This window comes from Mesitornis unicolor, unplaced genomic scaffold, assembly GCF_000695765.1.
Source record: "Mesitornis unicolor isolate BGI_N332 unplaced genomic scaffold, ASM69576v1 scaffold23593, whole genome shotgun sequence".
Classification (NCBI taxonomy): Eukaryota; Metazoa; Chordata; class Aves; order Mesitornithiformes; family Mesitornithidae; genus Mesitornis; species Mesitornis unicolor.
Window position 1 is genome coordinate 2,062 of NW_010172934.1, and position 20,246 is coordinate 22,307.

The 20,246-nt window shown below is 46.8% G+C and overlaps 1 protein-coding gene across 1 annotated transcript; it reads left to right on the top strand.

The window, feature by feature from the left end:
- Positions 1–410: 410 nt before the first annotated feature.
- LOC104537626 (exocyst complex component 1-like) lies at positions 411–19,884 on the top strand. The gene is made up of 18 exons (XM_010180564.1): positions 411–534; positions 1,664–1,791; positions 5,333–5,492; positions 6,429–6,622; positions 9,086–9,313; positions 10,373–10,505; positions 10,629–10,738; positions 11,417–11,560; positions 12,159–12,252; positions 14,734–14,840; positions 15,099–15,204; positions 15,440–15,462; positions 15,537–15,592; positions 16,140–16,380; positions 16,699–16,882; positions 17,583–17,782; positions 19,420–19,614; positions 19,729–19,884. Exons 1-18 carry the CDS (start codon positions 411–413, stop codon positions 19,882–19,884), a joined length of 2,583 nt encoding a protein of 860 aa, XP_010178866.1.
- The last annotated feature ends 362 nt before the right edge of the window (positions 19,885–20,246 follow it).

The window sequence follows — 20,246 nt, forward strand, 5'->3', positions numbered from 1 at the left end:
CATTAATTGTAACCTTTTAGTTGTAGCCACTTTGCTTATTTCCTTACCACCTAAACCAAAGGCTGTAATGTAGCTGCTGGTGGTTTTGGGGTGTTCATACAGGACACAGAGGACACAAATGACCATCTCTTCCCTGGTGGTGCTGGGTTGGACTTACAGTGGACGTACAGCTCCGGGAGTCTTAGGTCTGACTAGGAAGTTGTGTAAGAACTTTCCATTAATTATACTGTGGGTTAAAAAAGAGTGGTTTGTGAACAACCAATTTTTTCTTGCTAAAAAAACAGATTCTAAGATCATTTAAGCAAAGCCTTTCCTTCTTGCATTGTTTGTGCTTCACAGGAGGTGCTGGTGACCACAAGCATCAGTGGGTGACACGGAGCTATTACGTGCTGCCATATTCAGGTACCACCATGGCTTCTCTCTGGAGCTTGCTGGAAAATGATGTCTTCAACCCGCAGAAGCAACGGCTGCTGGAAACTGTCTGTGTCTGGAAGACGGGGAAGAAGAAGAAGATGTCCATTCTCTGCATCGTGGGTGAGAACCCCGGGGCCGGGAGATGGATTGAGGTGCAAACCCAACTGCTTGCAGCTCTAGGCAGAGAGTTTGATCTCTGATAGCTCTTTTCCTAATTCAGGGGGATAGGGACACTATTTGGGATGCTGTATTTTAAGATTAAATGGAGGAAACCTCAATCCAAAGGTAGGAGCTGTGCCGTGACAGTTGAGTGTGTCAAGAACTGGCAATGAAAACACAAGATTTCTCTTGACCATCGGATGGACAGAGAGAGCTGGGGTCTGCTGGATTGCTCCCTCCACCAATGCAAGATCATTTTGTTTTTACCATTTGCCTCAATTCTGTCATTAGAGGTCAGCAACAAACCACTCTAACATGATACAGCATTACAGTCTCACTCTGTCTCTCCACAGTTTGGGTGAAAGCTTTCACAGTACCCAGACATTTCAGGAGTACGTAGCTGTTTGATCAGGATCCAACAGTGCAAGAGCTTTAGGAAATTCTCCGTCTCCTTTGGTCTATACTTTTCCATCGCCTTTGGTCTGTGCTTTTCCATCTCCTTTGGTCTATGCTTTTCTAGTTGCTCCATCACTTCTTATAAGTTGTCTCCTTTCTGGAGATATCTGGGTTATCTGAATTAGAAGAGCCAGAGTGATGTAGCCAGATGAACCAAGAGGTGACTGTAACCTCATTGGCACTGGAACTGTATTTTTATGGGATATATCTGCGTGAGTATCAGCCAAACATTGTGGTGCTGCTGGGCTCTGTTGTAGGGCCAGCAATGCGGTAGGCAGCCATCATAAATCTCATGGTACCAGGTCGTCCTGTTCTCATCACATTTGGATCTTGCTGAAATATGACTTGTGACTTGTGTAGAGCACAATGGCCTGGTTTAAAACTCATTGAAATTGTTGGGAATCTCTCCATAGACTTCAAAGTACTCTGGATACTTCCTATATGTGGATACTTCCTATATGGAAATACTCAATGACAAGAAAAGCCAGTAGAAACCGTAGCATCTCACTCCATACAGCCACAATGCAAAAGCAGTGTCTGTGTGTCCATCCGCTCATGTCAACCCACTCTGAACTGTTGTGTACTGGGCTAACAATAATTTTGTGCATTCTTTTGATTCTTTTTTTCTCATCAGTGGCTGCCTTCAGGCCAACGCAGCCTTTCCTGGTGAAGGTCAAGGTGGACCGAGGAGAGCAGTACAAGATAGCCTGCAGGTGGCCTTTAGCAGAGCTGAAGATGGTGGATGGCAAGAGTCTCCATCAGGTAGGGCTGATTTTCCTTCTGTGGTGAAAGACAGAAATGATCATGGGAGAGAGATATATGAAGGTAGAAAGACATGGGCCAGGATCCGTTAGGGCTCAGCTCATATGTTTGAGTGGTGGGAAGAGCAGTGGGTTGTATAGGACTGAATCATCCCGAATGATGTGAATTTTGAGGAAACAACCAGCGTTATAGAAATTTAAAAGCCCTCTGCCTTCCCTCTGAGCTGTTTCCTAGAGTGTGGTGCACTGGGGTCCCTCCCTGGATGGCTCCTCCATCAGTGCTTTTGGACCTCTCGTTCCTCTCATCTTTTCCAGGGAGATGTGCCCAGGATGCTGAGGCTGCAGCGATCTCCTCCTCCCAGATTCATCCCTCTCTAAATTAGGAAATGGGCTATGGGTACTGTGTCCTGCATGGCCACAGGGTCCATCAAAATCAGTGGGCAAACCCTCCCTGTTCCTGGGGCAGAGAGGACCTCCTGGAGCTCTTTGCAGTGACCCTTGGAGAGATGGATTGCAAAGCTTTTCTCAGGGCTGCAGCATTTGCAGAACACATTGTCAGGTCCATCTGTCGATCCATGTAGACAAAGCTTCTTGACAGACATTTGCATAGGGTATTTAAAGATTAAATGTAGGCATTTACCAAAAGGAGGATTATAGGGAGCTGGAGTCAGTGTGAGTCTGCGTTTTTAGGGTGACATTAAGGGTTTGGGGAAAGAAAGCATGGACATGATATTCCCTTTCTGCTGCTGGGGCTGGCAGAGGGTCGTTAAAGTTGTTATAATTAGGTTTTTTTATTAACGTGAATGTTCCAGGGGCTTTGGCAAGGTGCCTGGGTTTTCACAAGCATAGAAATAAATGAGAAAAAGAGCAGCTTCCCAGCTCTGTATCCAGGACAAATAAAGTGCATCTGCACAGTGTGTCAGGGAATAAAATCACAGCTGCAGGTTTCCAGGGTGTTCTAGTCCCATGGGTAGGACTGAACTGGTCTCTCATCATCTCACATTTTCTTGTATACAGGAAAATGCAGGCTTTCATCCTGCCTGGGCTTTCTTCTTGCAGATGAGCCTGGCTCCACCAAGACTTCTAAATTGCTTTGGTTCCTGAGGAGTTAGGATTAGAAAGTATCTCCAGGATTTTCAGCCCTTTCCCCCTCTTTTGCTATCCCAATGAGATAAACTGATCACACTTCACCTTAAAGTGTTGGCGTACTTTTGAAACCCTTCCTACTGGGTGGCAAATAGAGAATTTGGTTGTCCTGATGGCTGAAGCCTTCTCGTAACCCCCAATCTGAACTTCTACCCACAACATCTCCATTTGCACTTGTGCTGTGGTTGTCCTTTAGGTTGGTGGTGCTGGGTTGATGGTTGGACTTGATAATCTTAGAGGTGTCTTCCAACCTTAATGATTCTGTGTTAGACAAATCTTCTTTGCAGATGTATTTTTAGGTTGCAGTCAGCTCCCCTATTAACCTTCCTTCTAGCAAGCACAGCAGACTGACCTCTTCATCCCCTCCTCCATGTTGACTCCTTCACTTCATCAGGCCTGGAGTCCTCTTCCTTGCCTCTTCCAGACTGAATTTGTCTTTCTTGAATGCAGGGAGCCAGAATTGTCCATGTTGTTCATAAAATGGGATCTGCCAGCTGAAAGCTACTGCACCAGGTCACCAGGCAGAGGAGAGGCTGAGGCAGAAGCCTGCAGGCAGGACATGTTGGCATGGCTCCGAGTCCCACCATGGAGACCCCAGCACAAGCCAAGCTCCCCAGTGCTCATGTCAGTGCAGTCACAGAATCATAAAATCATGGGTTGGAAAAGAGCTTTAAGATCATTGAGTCCAACCATAACCCATCCACCACTAAACCTTATTCCTAAGCACCTCATCTACACATCTCAATGTCCTTCTTGTAGTGAGGGGCCCAAAACTGCACACAGGATTCAAGGTGTGGCCTCACCAGCACCAAATACAGAGGAAGGATCACAGTCTCTACCTGCATGGCCTGTCCATGGAAATCAAGACCAGAGTCCTCCTCTAACACTCAGCAGCTGAACCCCAGCTACTCCATACACGCAGCAAGGGCTTGATCCTCAGTTCCCTGGCACCAGCAAAGTCCTGACACTGCAAGCCCAGCAGTGCTGAAAGCTCCCTTGACCAAAGCTGTATTAATATTTATGAAGCGATTAATGGATGCCTCCCAGCTTTAATAGCTTCTCGTCAGGCGTGCTGTAAACTACGCATGCTGTAAATTGCTCCCCCAGACATCGCTGCTCTGCAAAGCAGCGCGGGGGCGTGATGGATTGCTTCGGGATGTTCGGAAAGCAGCCCTTGAAGTGTCGTAGGACTATGTCGATCCCCATAAACTCCACATCTGTTATGATGATTGGTATCAATAATTACAAGCGCGGCTCCTAATTTCTCCTGAAGGTGAGATCACGCTGTGCCGCAGAGATAATGAGATGGTGCAGGAGGGAGTTTCTTTCTGCAGGATGTTCCCAATTACATTGTTCCCAATAACCTCTCTTTTTCTCTCCACCCTTATATTGCTTTGAGGCAAGAAATAACCCTCCTGTGTCTGGAGATCCCCCTCCATGAGGTTACATCCTTTGGGCATGGATAGATGTAGAGATATGGACACTTTTAAGGGTGAAAAAAACACAGAGAATGCCAAAGATGGTTTTTTTTTCCAGTGTTATCTCAGGTGACTTTCCCCTGACTTTTCATTGGGTTGGATGAGGACCTGCAATGGGAGACGGGGTGGGTGCTGGGCTTACCTCGAACCCTTAACTCCTTGCCTTAAAGTTCAAGCTTTCTCACCCAGCACATTGTTACACTGCAGAGCTCATTGCCACAGGATGCTGTAGATGCCGACGCTATGAATAAGTAAAAAAAAAGCACATTAGAGGAACTCAGGGACAGAAGGTCCTTCAAGGGCTGTTAAACACAGAGCAGTGGATACAACTCAGCGCGCTGCTCCATCATGGATGGCTAGAGGCTGGCAGGGAATCCTGAAGGCAATATAACCCTGGACTTGCCCTTTAGATGCTTTTTATCCCAAGCATCTGCCATAGGCCGGTGTCAAAATTCATCAGCCTTCACTTCCCAAAACCTGCAGCAAAAGGCAAGGGATGTATTTAATTTGAAACCAGCGTGCTGGACCAGGACACTAGGTTGAGTTGATTGCTTGGTCTGACCCACTATGGTGTCCTGGTGTCCCCTTCTATTTTCAGTGTTTTTATCATGGCTATGATTATTTGCCAAGTGCCATGAGTGTATCTCTCAAATCTTACCCCAGGGAGAGATGTCTACATCTGCAGGACAGAAAAAGCAAAGGTGAATTTGCTGTTCCTTAGAGGAATTGCTTGCTGTTGGCTTGGAAATACAGAGCTGGCCAAAGAATTCCTTGATTGAGAGACTTCAAATCCCAGTGTTTTTCCTTCCAGTGCACAACATGTTTTCAGCTGTTGGCATTAAAATGCACTGCAAAGCCGGTGCTGAGCCCATGCGGTGTGGCATCTAATTGATGTGGTAATTAACTGTTGACACCTAGGCAAGCCTGGAGTTCGATCTGCAATTTGATAAGGTGTACAAGTGGACAGCTCACAGCTTCGATGAGAAGAAAATCTTTATCAGATGCTTGTGGAAGCTGAGCCACCGGTTCCTCGCCAGCTCTGTCACATTTGTGAACATCCCCTCCTGCATGGCAGAAGGTAATTAATGTCCTTGTCACAATCAGAGCAGTTTGGGGTGTTTTTTTGCATCATGACTATCGCTTTAGGAGGTGAATAAATTGCAAAAGGTGAATGTGGATGATGGGAGAGGCCGAGGTGGGTACCAGTGAGAGGGAAGCAGGAAGATCCATGGTTTGTGTATCTGGAGCCATCTGATTTATCTGCTGGCCCTTGCCATGGAGATACAGCAATAGGATGGGCAGAAAAATAGATAGAAATATATTAAATTTAGATAGAAAAATAGACAGTTTATCTTATCTCTAGAGATGCTACCTGCGCTCTAGGGTGGGCAAGCAGTAAATTGTTGGTAATGTCAGACCAGGGGCAGACTCCCTGGTAGCATCCCCCAGCCCTGTATCAATAAATAGAGATATATATGGATGCAAAAATATATTTTACTCTACAACACATAATTATTTGATGAGAAGAAGCCTGTTTATCTCTGAAATTTCTTTCAGCTTTGTGTAACGCACATAGCAACACGCCCCAGCACGCAATCCTAGAGAGGGGAGTAGGTAAAAAAGACAACCAGAGCTCAAATTTAAAATGTCCATTTTGTCCCTCTTCCAAAGCTGATCTTTTTTTCACCCCACACCTTTATTTGCTCCATGCTGTGACCTTGCCCTGACTGAGCAGCAGACTGGGACCACTGGGGTCACGTCAGTTGGACTCAATAGGACCCCTAAGGCTACTATTAGCAGGGCTAATCACAGAATCACAGAATCACAGAATGTTAGGAGTTGGAAGGGACCTCGAAAGATCATCCAGTCCAACCCCCCTGCCAGAGCAGGATCACCCAGACCAGGTCACACAGGAACGCGTCCAGGGGGGTTCTGAATGTCTCCAGACATGTCATAATAAAATGACACAGCTATATGGCTTTGGCCACCTCCACGTCTCCTCCTGTCCATACAGGGAGACAAAGGCCTCAGAAAGAAGGGAAGGACACCGCAGAGACTGAGAGCCAGGAGGAGCTTAGTGCGTACCAGGAGATGACGCCGAGGGAAGCAGCTGATGTGCTGAAGCTGATGGAGGAACACGAGCCCCTTGTGAACAACTCAGTGGCCTTTGCGGAGCAGCTCAGCAATGACCTCCAAGTGCTGGATGAGGTGAGGGAGCCACAGGCTATGGGTCACCCCAAAAGAAGTTTTCTGGCACATCAGGACACGGAACTGTGTCTGGAGGAGGGAGGTAGATGAGGCTGGGTAGCTGCGGGACCTCCTTCACATCATGAAGAAGGTCTCTGTGTCCCACGCAGTGTGAAATTGGGACCATCATTTCTGTAGTCACTAGTGAAGGATAAATTTGTCTTAGGGCGTTGCTTCTGGCCCTCACTGCCAGGTTTTCACTGGTCCAGCATGGCCATCCATGAGCAGAATGTGCAGAAGTGATGGGGATGAGTCCTGCTGCATTGCCACAAGGGCTAACACAAATACATTGAAAATTCCTTTTATTTCAGGTTTGGTTTGGCTTTTTTTTTTAGCTTTTTTAGCACATTGATTACCTCTGAAAAAGGGGAATGAAGAAAATCTGGTTAGGAACGAGTAGGGAGGAAGGGGCTTAAAACGTGTGTAAAAAGTGTGGGGTGATGGAAGAGAAAGGGTGGTCTGTGGATAGGGATGCCTGGAAGGGAAGGAAAGGGCCCACAATGTTCCCTATGGAGGAAAAAACAGCAGCTAAGGAGAAAAATATTAAACACAACTGGAATAAGAGAGATAAAAAGTGAAAGATAAACTGTAGTGGAAACGGCCAGTGGAGAAGGCACACATTATTTTCAGACTAGTGAGCTTTATTTGCTTTATTGGAGTTGCCGTATTTTATTGCACTTCTGCAGAGGATAACTTGTTTCTTTGAGTGCTGGAGCGAAATAATGAGATGGCTGCTTCAAGCATTTATCTTTTACTAATGTACCTGGTGCTAGGATTTTGTGGTAGGTGACTGAAGAATAAAGATTAAAAAATAAGCCAAAGAAAATATCCTAAAACATAAAAGAAACCACAAACCCTAAATCCAGCCTCCTTTAGCTCCAGTTTTTGCTGTATTTCCAAAGTTGTAATATATGCTTGGAAGTGCAGCAGTTAATCTGCAAGACTGAACTCCTGAGGTCTGCTCCTGCTTGCTCCCAGTTCTCCTGGTGCTTTGTGACTCAGTTTCCCAGCTGTGAAATACCCTGGGAGAGCAGCTGATAGATCTGTTAACTTCCCTGAGACGCAAGGCACTGTCGAATACATTGTTTTAATGCCCTCTAATGAATAAATGCCACTTATTGCTAATACAGATTAATTAATGAGATGTTTCCATCTCTAAGGTTTAATCTATGATATTAAGGGTTATTAATACCAGCAAGTTAGCCTGGCACATGCATATATTTCAATGTTTTTCCACACGCCCCAGTGGTAACACCTTGTCCTTCTCTTGCCATACCAACCACCCTCTGCTAACCTGGCTCTTCTGGGGATGGCGAAATGCTGCACCAACAGCAAGAGAGCACTTTTCTGCATCAGAGGGAAGGAAAACACAGCCAGGGCACCTGGGAGGCTGCAGACTCTGATTTTTACATTGGTATTCCTACGTATCTGCAGGATCCCAGCTCCCGCAGTAAAGTTGTCCCCCTTACGGACCGGCGATTCCCTGAGAGTCCTTTCTGCCTTGGTTGCCCGGCCAATGGCACCGGCAATGCTTCACTCCAGGCAGACCCCTGTGAGGCAGTGAAGCCCTAATAAGACAATTTGAAGGCACTGTGGGGACAAGATTGCAGGAGGTTGATGGCTCATAAATTAGGAACGTTTAATAAAGCTGTTCCCCATGTCGTTTCTTCAAAACACTACAACATTTGTCACAGGAGGGTGTAGTCTATGCTTTGCCAGTGGAACTGAAGCCGAGCAAGTCCTTAACACAGGGATTGTGGATGCCCAGCATCTTCTGTTCTTAGGACACAATCCTAATTTAGGACACTGCATAGGTCCATGCCACAGCAACTTGACTTGGGTTGACAAGACTTTGTGTCTCTTCAATCATTTTCCACCACTGAGCTGAGCTCAGGGCACATTGGGGGGTGCAGGTGCTTCTGATGTTCTTCTTCACTTAATGAAAAAGGTGTCAAAATTATCAGAAAAGACAAACTTCTTTAAAAGCTTTTTAACAGAGAGAAAAACAGCAGTTTAGAAGTCTCATGCCTCCCAGACCCATGTCTATTCGTTGTTTTCTTGGATATCCCACACGATGCATGCATCAGTGCATGGTTGCCCTGAAAACGATACAATTAACGTTTGGAAGTGATTAATCTCTAGCTCGTCAGCAGTGATTAACGCAATATATCTCTACCACCCATCAAAACAAATGCCTGAGACCTCCTTAGGCAAATCGTGCCTTCAGTTTCCGTATTAAAGACATAGATATGTGCATGCCTCATGCACAATTTAACTGATTATTAATTCCCCTGGCAGAGCAGCTCGGCTGGGCCATGATGGCCATTGGTGATGATGCCAGGAGCTGTGACAGATTGGCATGGCCGTGGTCATGGTCATGGTGGTGGTCTGTCCCTGCTAAAGCCCTGTTTCTCCCCTCCACAGGCCAACCTCAGGGCCATAATCTCCTCAGAGAATCAGGTGACACAGCTGATGGGCTTCATTGATGAGGCCCTGGCAGAGGTGGCCAGGGTGGAGGAGACCTTGCAGATCTACGATGAGCTGCTGGGAAGCGTGAAGCAGCAGATGGACCACATCCACCGGGAAAACTCCCTGCTGCATCGCATCCTTTCCAATAAGACCAAGCTGATGGATGAGATCCTTTTCCTTACAGTACGTGAATTTGCAGAGATATAAATCTTCAGCCTGTTAAATCTGTTAGAAAAAAAGCTTTCAGTAAGCCTTAAACACTCCAGAAACTATTACCTGCCTGCAAAATCTGCAGAGCTGCTCTGGCCTAGAAATGAGGTACTTGGTTATCCTGATAATCTAAGGATGGCCACACAGCTGGGAGGAACCAGAGGTAAACCAGCATCAGACATGATATGCAGTGCCCTCACTGGGGTTCAGGGTCGACAGAGGGGTCCCTGAAAGTCCTTTTCATGGGCAAGATGAACCTCAAACGATGTAACGCCAAGGACCTTCCAAACGCAGCTCTGCAGTCTTTCACTGTTGGCTTTGGGACCTTCTTACATTCTCAGAGGTTGCTGGGGCAGTGCTTTTGCCCTTGCACCCAAAGCACCAAGATCCTCCCAGCCTTATGCCTCCAAATTCCAGGCATCCCCATGACTGTAGGGTTTCTTGTGAGACACGATTGTCACCAAGGGATGTTGCTTTCTTCCTCCCTTCACTTTATAGCTTTCACTTTATACCTTTGCACTAGGGCACACCGGCTGTCAGGAGTAGATTATAGACATTGCAATAGCCAATCACCAGTACCCAGGAACATACAAGCACAGCACTTAATGAGCAATTAGTGCCAGAACATGACACGCCCTGGTCAAAGTATGCTCCCATCAGCACTGATAACCTCCCATGTAGAGAAACTGAGGCAAATAATACATCTACCATGGGAAAAGCATCCTGGGGACTCCCTGTTGCCCTGGAGAGGCTGCTTGACCAGGGATCCTGTTGCTTCTCTTCCCACTGATGGGATTTTCTCCATTCCCTTTCTCTCCTTTGCTTTCTTTAAGTTTTCTTTAGCTGTTTGTTACTGTGCAAAACCTTGATTTTGGTGGAGACAGAGCAGCATGGTCTTCTTCATGGACACGTGAAATATTAATGATTATTATTATTAATAATCATTATTTCCAGCCAGAAGCATCTCTTCTGGATGGGATGAGGAGGGATGAGAGGGGATGTGCTTGTACCTGTTATTTTCTTTGTTTTCAGACCCACCTGGACCTCAGCAGGGAACATTGTGATGCCTTGGGGGAGGCAGACCTCTCCAGCCCCAGTAGCATGAAAGCCTGCATTGCTGCTGCAGAGGCTTTATCCGCCTGCATGAGCATCCAGATACACCCTGGTGAGTGTTTACATCTGCACACAGCAAAGACACCGGCTCATCCACAGCCTGTCCTGCACCATTCATCGAATCACAGAATTATTTGGGCTGGAAGGGACCTTAATTCTCCTTTTTACCCTCAAGGTTATCGAAAACTGCAGTCTGTAGCCGAGAAGCTAATCATGTTTGAAACGCTCAAGCAGAACTTCGAAAGCTCCTTCATTGGTCACATTACAAGCATCTTCGAGCTGCAGGTGGGCTTTGGTCTTCACATGGGGGCTCAAAATCCTGGGAGATTTGAATATTCTGGTAAAATAATACCAGATAACTCTCCCTACAGAGGTCTTTTCGCGTGCCTTCACCCTGCTGTTGCCCCGCAGCGATCTGGTTAATTTTGCAGGCAAGCAGGAGAAACCCAGCCCAATTCTGAGTCTATCGGGGTCCCTCCCATGACAGTCATTAATCCTCTGCTTGTGTTAAAATGTGCTTAATCCTGAAGACTTTTGCTTCAGATTTTCTTGCTTTACTTTGGGGCTGGTGGTTGTTTGTCTGTTTGTGACATGAAAACCCAGGATAAAAGACAATCCTTTGAGGCTTTGATTAAAATTTTTGCGTGCTCGTCTTGCAGTGTAACACATACAGTGGACAATATCTCCATGAGCAGAAATCTGAAAGAAAAATGTTACTTTTCTAGATTTAATTTCATGGAGAGAAAAGGAGAAACTCCCAAATCCTTAAATCTTTAGCATTTGCTTTCAAGCATTGTCTCTGGGAAGGGAAGTGACTGTCAGGGAGCTGTGAGGGAACTGCAGGGTCTCCATCCTTGGAGATTTTCAGCCTTGCAATTCAAAGGCAATTATGAATCAATTCTTTTCCAGATCTTTTCAAGGCTCTGTTTCATTTGACTCTTTCTGCTGTTTCTGTTGCTTTAGGGTAACGCGCAGGTCCCCATTCTGCCCATTGACAAACTGTCTGCACCAGGCCATGGGCACCACCATCAGGAATTGGTGCCCTATGCCCCACTCATGGCCTGGCTGAGGAGCACCAACCCTGTTCTGTTCTGTGATCTCCCCAAGGTACGGCTGAAATCCTGAACAAACACTGCAAACCATCCACCAGGAACAGATTAGTCAAACCGGTTAATCCAGGATGAGAGCTTGGTTTCACCAAACCCATACCACTCATGAGCTTTAGGCCCTTCTTGGCCACATCTTGTTGGAGCTCTGGGCTTGGCAGAAAGCAGTCTGGGACTTGGTGGCAGACATTGTGTTCAAGGAAAAGGTCTGAAATGCTAAAATTTGGTCTCTTAGGTTTCACCTGGCCATTTCTGTACTCAGTAAGAGTGATAAGCGTTAAATGGATGTGGTTAATCTTGTATTTTATTCCCCACTGCTTTATTTAAAGGGTTGTAGAGAAGGGTCATCTTAAAGTCCTTGACTTCTTCTGTTAATAGAGATGTTGTTAAATAACTGAGATTTATTTTTTATATCACTGAGGCTTGGGTTCTATTTTTCACGCTGGTTTTCACCTTTCTGAAGGTCTTACACACCAAAACTAAAGTGTTTCAGTTGCCATCTACTGAGTTCTGTTTTAAGCAGGCACATGAAGAAAAAGCTATGAAACGGGCACTGAGAGATGAGATACATCAGGGATTTCTGTCTGTTTTCTTTCCAGGTCTATGCCCAGAACCTCGGCAGACTTTATGACCGGGAAATCAGAGCCTTTTTTGAACAAGCCAGAACTTCCTTGTTAGGAAGAAGAAAAGGAAGTGAGTGATTTGCAATTATGACATTTGTGGCACTGAGCAGAGATTTATGTGCAAGCCACCGCCACCTCATCACCCTCTCCTTTCAGGAGCTGTAGAGGGGATAAGGTGTCCCCTCACTTTCACTTCCACAGGCTAAACCCCCCCCAGGTCCCTCAGCCGCTCCACATCATTTGTGTGCTCCAGACCCCTCCCCAGCTCTGTTGCCCTTCTCTGGCCTCACTTCAGCCCCTCAATGTCCTTCTGGGAGTGAGGGGCCCAAAACCGAACACGAGATTTGAGTCTTTTATTTAGCTGTTCCTCAGAGCTGTAGGTTTTGTGCACCTTCCCTTCGCAGGACTCACAGATGATGCACGGGTGACTGATATCATGCCCCAATAAGAGAGGGACACGTGGGACTTCCTGGCTAATGCCTGGTCTGTATTTCATGCAAGAAGAGCTGGTCGCAGACTCCTCAGATGCTCTTCTCCCTGTAAAGAGATGGCACCAAGCCTGTCTCTGAAGACACGAGTGTATTCATGACAATATTTGTGAGAGCAGAATGATTTCATAGTGAGCTGGCTGTGGGGCTGTGTTGTCCCAAGGTGACCATTTCAACAGAAATCACTGCATCTGACTCAAAATGTTCCAGTCAAGTGTTTCTGGAGATAAAAAGAGAAACTGATCTGTCTCCTTGGGAAGTTTTTGATTGCACTGAAGTCACATTTTCCTTCAGCAAAACAAAGCACTGTAATGGAAAGTTCCATGCCAGCTTGGCCCAACCTGAATGTCAAAAACCACTTCTCAGGGTGTGTTTAGCCTATCAAGAGTGCTAGCTCAGCTTCTTCCAGCTCTACACCTACTTCATCACTTGTGTCCAGACCCCAGAGCCAGAGGACAAAGCCTCAGGAAGGAAACAAGGCTGGTGGATCCTGGTGAAAGGATCCCTACACAAGGAGATGATATTGAGATGAGATTGAGAGATGTTGGGTTAGGGTGCACTGCCACCACGCTTTGCTCCCTGGGCTGAGAAGTGGTTTAGGGCAGGTAGAAAGCCCCAGGCTTGGCTGGGGATGCTCAGTCCATCACAAATGTGAGCAGCACATTGAAACTACAGCCACTACATTGTTGTAGAGTGCCATTAGTGGAAATTTTTAGAAAACTGTCCACAGAGCATCCGCCCGCTGCAGAAAGGCACCTTCCCTGGGGCTTGTGGTGTTACCAACTGAAATTCACCCACCCAGCCTTGGAGACCCTGAGGACAAAGCAGGAGGGAGAGCATCACCTCCCTCCAGTTGATGTTGACCTCTTCGTGGCTGAGCTGGTCCAGCAGCACCCTGGCATTGAACACGTGTCCTTCTGTTGAAGGACCTTGGCAGCAATGGGCTCTGAAAGTGAGCATGGCCCCTCCCTGCTGAAATATTTTCTGCAAAAACTGGTTGATCCCAGGCTGTTTTGCAGGGGTTTGGCATTGATGAAGTTCTGCGGGAACTTCATCCAAGGTTTCCCCTGATGTTTCAGCTGCTGCTAGGGCTGAGCCACCACACGGATGAAAGCCCAGGCTGCAAGGACACTTGTCCGATAACATCCTTCATCCCTGCTTTAAAATATCCCCGGCTTGCTTCAGCTCTCCCTGTATCTTTGTTTCTACTGATGGCTGTGGCAGTGAATTTTTAGGTTTGATTCCCTGCCCTCATAAAGGATTTATGTTGATTGCTTCTAAATATAACACTTGATGGTTTATTTCCCTGTTTCAGAATTATAGAAGAGTTTAGAAGGCAAACTCCGAGCTGTTTATAGTTAATTGTGAGCCAATAATTAAGTATTTTCTCCTTATTTTCCCATTCCCTTTTTCAAACTAAAATTTACAGGCTTATAAAAGCCTTTCCTGTTTGCTGTGGGGAGACCTTTTTCCCCCTGACTTTGCCATTTTCCAGCAAGAGAAATTATCATCACCCATTGCATAAGGGTGGGAAAAAGGCTATGAAGCAGCTCATTAATTTTCTCCATGGTTTTGGCAAGGCTGAGGTCATGAGCAGGGCTGTCTGTCATCACTGCTCAGCATCTAGGGCATCCGACAGATCCTCTCCAAAGGTAAAAGCCCTGTAGGGTCAAATAAGGATGTTTTGAGTATTCTGAGAGATGGACTCTGGCCTGACTCACCTAGGACCTCCAGGGTCAGTGGAATGAGACCAATTTTTAGAATTAATTACAAAATAATAGGGATGTTTCCCCACTGATTCCTTTCAGTGAGTATAAGAGTATTTTTTAAAGCACATGTGAAAGAAAATTTTCAACTTTTCCACTTTAGCCAAGCACTCAGTGAAAACACTGTGATGAGAACTGACAGTATTTGAAAAGAATATTAATTTCTAGGTGAATCCTTATAATTTTAAGTGGCCACTTTTTGAAGGAGGAAAAAAAAGCCAACCTCCTCCCCCATCCTGGATATAATTTTATGGCGATTTAGCATCAAAACTAACCACTTACCAACACACCATGCAGGTCTTCAGGAAAGCTTGGAGAAGCCAATGGGGAGCAGGCAGCGATGGAGCTTCCCTGGGAGCAGAGAAGGTCAGGAAGACACGCTGGAAAAAGGCAACGTCGTCAAGGTGAGGTGGTGAGGTTTTCGGAAGGATCTGGGAGTCCCCCAGGGGCTGTGCCAGTGCTGCAACTCATCCCATGGGTTTCTTTGGGATGGGACCATCCCTTGGTCCTTTCTGTAGTGCTGCCTACCTGGAGCAGAAGCAGAGATGTTCTGCACTGTTGACCTGGCTTAGATGTCACTAGAGGTAGACGTGGACATCTACTACGGTGTCCTCGCTGTGTGGCAGAAGGGTTTTCTAACACGTCTGGTGGTTTCCAAGCAGATACTGGAGCAAGTGCTGAGAGAGCTGCAACCCCTTTGCACCGCGGAGCAGCAGTTCATTGAGAAGTTCTTCCAGCTAAGCCAGGAGTCTGCAGAGCTGGAGGTGAGTGTGAGGACCATGTTCTCTCCAGCCCCATCAGCCAGTCCTTCCTCCAGCTTGATACAAGGGACAGTGGGGTGCTGCTTACCTCCATCAGAGGCTCTTGTCCTTCTGCAATGGCCAGTGGTGGGGAAGCTGAAGACCTTCTGATGACAGAGAAAAACTGAATTGAACTTAATTAGTAGCTCCAGCAAAATCACAGGACCTCTAAGCATCAAACACAGGGCTCCAGTAAGAGGCAGCAGAAATGAACCCCACATCTCAAGTTTTCCTCTCTGAGGGAGGGCAGACAAATTGTAATTTCCATCCCACTCTTTCTTACAGGCATCTGTCCCTAAGGGAGGAGAGAGCACAGCATCTCCAGAGGACACTCCTTGCACCAAGCCTCAGAGCCAGTATGTGGGTGATGAGACAGAGCTGGCCGCTCTGACAGGGGCACTATTTGAATTGTCCTACAGGAATCATCTGAGGAATTGATGGAGGGATTTGTTTTTTCACTCTTGATCATCCTTATGTCAACCAAGTGGTCTCAGGATAGCAAAAAACCAGGAGCCCTCATAGCTGGGCACACAGAGAGGCTGATCAGAGGCTACTGGTTCTGCCTCAGAAAGTGAGGGTTATGTTTCATTGAAAACCCTACGTTTTGATTGGTTTTATTTCCTTATTAGCAGTGTCATAAAGTAAAAATATCTTATAAAAGATGCCAGCATAAAAACATTGAAGTTTTTCAGTTGGCTGGCAAAACAGGACATTTCAATGTGGTCCCACAAGCAGAGATGGTGAAGAGTTGAAGGAGGACCCAAGCTCACACAGGCTCCACTGCAATACAAAAAGCTTTGATTCTTCTTCAGCTTTGCCCTTGCCTCTGCAGCTGTCCACTGGGCCAGTGCCCTCCCCATTTAATTGCTTACCTTTTTCATTTTATTTTATTTTATTTTTAAGACTAGAAGAACCTACAACCCAGCTGCTAAGTGAGATCTTCAGCTGCCTGGAACCAGAGCTGAGAGGGTTTCTAGATGTCTGCAATAAGGTCCACCCATTTGGCTGCTTGCAGGTCCTGGTTACCTTGAATGACTCCATCTTTGAAATGTGGGGCTCTTCCTCAGCTCTGCCCTCGTCCTTCCTCAACACTGTCCTGGGCAATGTGCTGCTCCTGGCCAAGAGCAGCTTCAACAAATACATTGTGAGTATCAGTAGGAGTGAGCCCAAGTAGACCTGAGCTTGACCCAAGGAGACCAATTTTGACCTCCTCCAGAATCTTCTAAACTTCTAACATGGTCTTCATTGAAGGCAGTACTGGTTTATACCAGGTTCTGGTTTTGGGAGGACTAGACCCTCATTGCATCAATGATTGCATCTGAGGGAGGTGAGACACAATGAACCTAAGTGCCATCAGAGCTTCCTCTTACCAGGATGGCAAAACCAAAGGGTCTGAGGCAAAACCAATGAGGCTGGGTTCACATCAGACCTGAGAGTACTGCATCTTGTGTGTTATTGCCAGGGGACCTTGTGCAAGGAGATTGAGGAGGCAAAGATGCCCAGCAGGATGAAGGGTGGGATCCTGCCCTCCATCAGCCGCTTTGAGGAGTTTGTGAACTTCTCGGAGGAGGTGTTCAGGACAGCTCAGCGGAGGGGGGAGCTGGACAAAGCGCATCTCAGACTGGCCAGCAGCGTCTTCAGCAGTGGTGAGTATGAGTCTGATGTCAACTTCTCCTTTGCCTCTATGGAAGGGACAGCTTCTCACTACAGATCATAGCATCACTTGGTTTGAAAAGACCTTTAAGATCGAGTCCTACCAAACCAGATTCTTCTTCTTAGAAGGTCTTGGGAGCAGTGGCAGCCAAAGAGTAACTCCCCCCACAACACCAAGGCATGTTGGTAAGGAGAGAGGGGTTGGGAGAGCAAGGTAGGTGGCTTTCAGTAGATCCCTGTGCTGTCCCAGCTGTTTGTCAGTGGAGGGACCCTGCTTCTCAGCTTGGAGAGGACCTAAGGGGCTGCAGAAGGTCCAAGACTGCAAACCATGGGTCATGAGGTGGTGTAGAGAGGTGACTTCTACCTGCAGATGAGCCTGGGGTGAGTGACCCACTGAACAGCAGCTCACAAACACAGCCACCTCTGGGCTCCAACAGTGTCTACAGTGAAGCAGGCGAGATAGGGAACCAAGCTAATGAAGAGGGATCATTATTTGAGTTACAGATAATTATTCCCTCTAGTACTGGGAGAAGTCAGACAGTTCAAATGAGACAGCCTAATGACATGTTTACCACCATAAGTGAGAAGGGCCCCCTCTGTTCTGCATCACAAGGAGCTACTCAAGCTCTCATCCTCTCCAGACCAGCTGCCAAGTGTCTTCTCTCCATACATGATTTGTCCCTTTCTTTTAAGTCAATAGCCTGTCCTCAGCAAACCTGAAGGTCAACACAGACATGGTCATGATGGAAAATTTCCACCACATTCACTGCTTCCTGTGCCAAAAGAAGATCCTCTGCCTGGAGGGCAAGAAGAGGGAAGCCAAGCAAAGGTACAGCGAGCACATGGAGAAATATGTCATCAGGTACCTGGGCCAGCCACTGGAAAAGCTCAACGTGAGTAAAGGATAAACTGACCTGTGCCTGGGTCTCAAAGGGCAGCAGCACTTCCCAAAATTATGAATTAATTGGTGCTCAAATCACTCCTCCCCAAATCCAGTCTGGGATTGTATTAGTGTGTTGTCATATCCCCAGTGCTGTCACACCTTCTCTGTTGGGTTTCACCATGCAGCACAGCCCCACCAGGATGCTCAGCAGTATCAGGTGCTGGTACCAGCTCAGCCCTCAACCTCTCCAGACCCCAGCTCCCAGTTGCGTGCATGCATCTAGCAGATGCTGGTCTCTTTTTGCATGGCTGCCTGGACTAATAACTCTAACACAGCTTCATGCTTCCCAAGAGGCTGCTTCGTTAACCGAGCTAAGAGCATCTGCCTTCATTAACTCAAAAGAGCATCTGGCTTTGCTAACCCCCTTCCTACTGGAGGCAGTGACTGCTCCCAAGAACCTTCCTCACTCTGCTCCTCCTCTCTCCTCGCTGGCCTTAAATGTCTCACAGACAGACATCAGCTTGAATTATTTATAGGGCCTGTTACTTCCAATTTGTTTCCAGTCTTTGCTGTCAAACATCTTACAGGTTTGGCTGGGAGATCAGCTTGGTGTCTCAGGCTACCTGCAGCCCTGCAATGGTAATGGCTTCAAATCCTTCCTCTGTAAAGTAAAGTACAATTTCATTGCTCGCAACACAGCAAAGCAAGTAACATATGAAGGTACTTGGATTGCGTCCTGCTCAGGGATTTATGGTGTCCTGACATGGCCTTCTCCAACAGAGCACAGCTCTTCACGTTTGAGCACAACTCACTGACATCAAGAGAAGCTGCAGAGGGGCCTAAATAATGTAGGAGCCCATTTCTGGTTTTGAAAACAAGTTATAGCTTTTAGGATTGTCTTTCTTTCTGAAAATCCTTGGGATTTAGAGTATTTTTCCATAGCAAAATTACAGTGCAAATACCTAAGACAGCAAACAGATTATTGGGCTGTATGAACAGGTGGGTAGTCAGTAGGTTGAAGGAAGTTATTATTCCCTTTTTTTCAGCCTTGATTAAACCAGATGTGGAATACCACATCCAGCTGCAAAAGACATAGAAAATATGTCAGTACTGAGCTTGTTTTGTGGAGCTACACTGCTCCTGGTGCTTTTCTGAAAGCTGGCTGAGATCTGCATCCCTTGGGGCTGGGCATAGCCCTGGTCTCTCAACCAGCAACCATGCATGGGGTGGGACATGTGTTCTTTTTCAAACCCTTCCCTACAGAACAGCCTTTCCTGCTTTCATACAATATCCTGAGAGAATGGAGAAAACCTGAATTTTGCCTTACAATTCTGCAGATTCTGAGGGCCCCAACCCCACCTCTGGCTCCAAACCATCTGTCGTGAGCAAAACTGTCTGAAGCACCAAGGAACATGGGGGAGTTTTCCATGGAGGGATTTTTCCATAGGTGCTGCAGCCCTTAGAGGGAAGAGAACTGATGAAATTCCCTCTACCCAGCTTTCCTGGAGGATAAACAGCCTCCAGTACTTCATTTCCACTCAATCAGACATGGAAAAGGGGACTGAGGGAAGAAGCCAGGTTTCAGGCCCAGTGCAGGAGCTCACCTTATGGCAGCGTATCAGTGGTTGTGTTCCCTTGCCTTTCCAGCACTTCTTTGAAGGGGTGAAAGCCCGCCTGGCTCAAGGGGTGAAAGAAGAAGAGGTCAGCTTCCAGTTGGCCTACAGCAAGCAGGAGCTGAGGAAGGTCATCGAAAAATACCCTGGAAAAGAAGTAAAAAGAGCCCTTGAGACCCTCTACAGGAAAATCCACAAGTATCTCTCCCCAGAGGAGAATCTTTTGCCGGTAATTGGAGCATGATCTAGGTGTAACACTGATGTTTTGCAGGGTTTGGGACTGCAAAAGTATGTGTAGGTGTCATAGGTGGATGAAGGGAGCTGAGGGTCTGCTTTTCCCTAGGTGGTGTGGCACGCCATAGAGCAGGAGCTTGTACGGCAGTACCAGGAGTTTGAGGATCTGATCCGGCGCTGTTACGCAGGGTCAGGGATTGCCATGGACTTCACCATGGATGACTTGCTAAGCTACTTCAACGTCATCACCCTGTCCAACGTGTAGACACAATCCTCTCTGGATGTCCCTTGGGAGCAGCTCAGGAGCCCTTGTCTGCAACTACCCCTTTAAGGAGCTGAACTCAAACCCCACTCCAAGCTGGATTTTGATATATGGGGGTCCCATCCCAAACTTAATGCCAAAGTGCCAAAGACTTGTCAGTCTTAGACTACATCTCCCTTGTGGGAGTGGAGTTCTCCAAACCAAACCACAGCTTCTCTGCTCCAAGAAACCATTATGCAGCCAGTAAAAAAACCTCCAGAACCTCAAATTTCTGCTAAAGTAAGCACCAGTGTTGTGCTTCTTTAGCAGGCCACATCTCAGTGCAGCTGAATAGTAAAAGCCATCTTCCTTTCAGGAATCGTCTC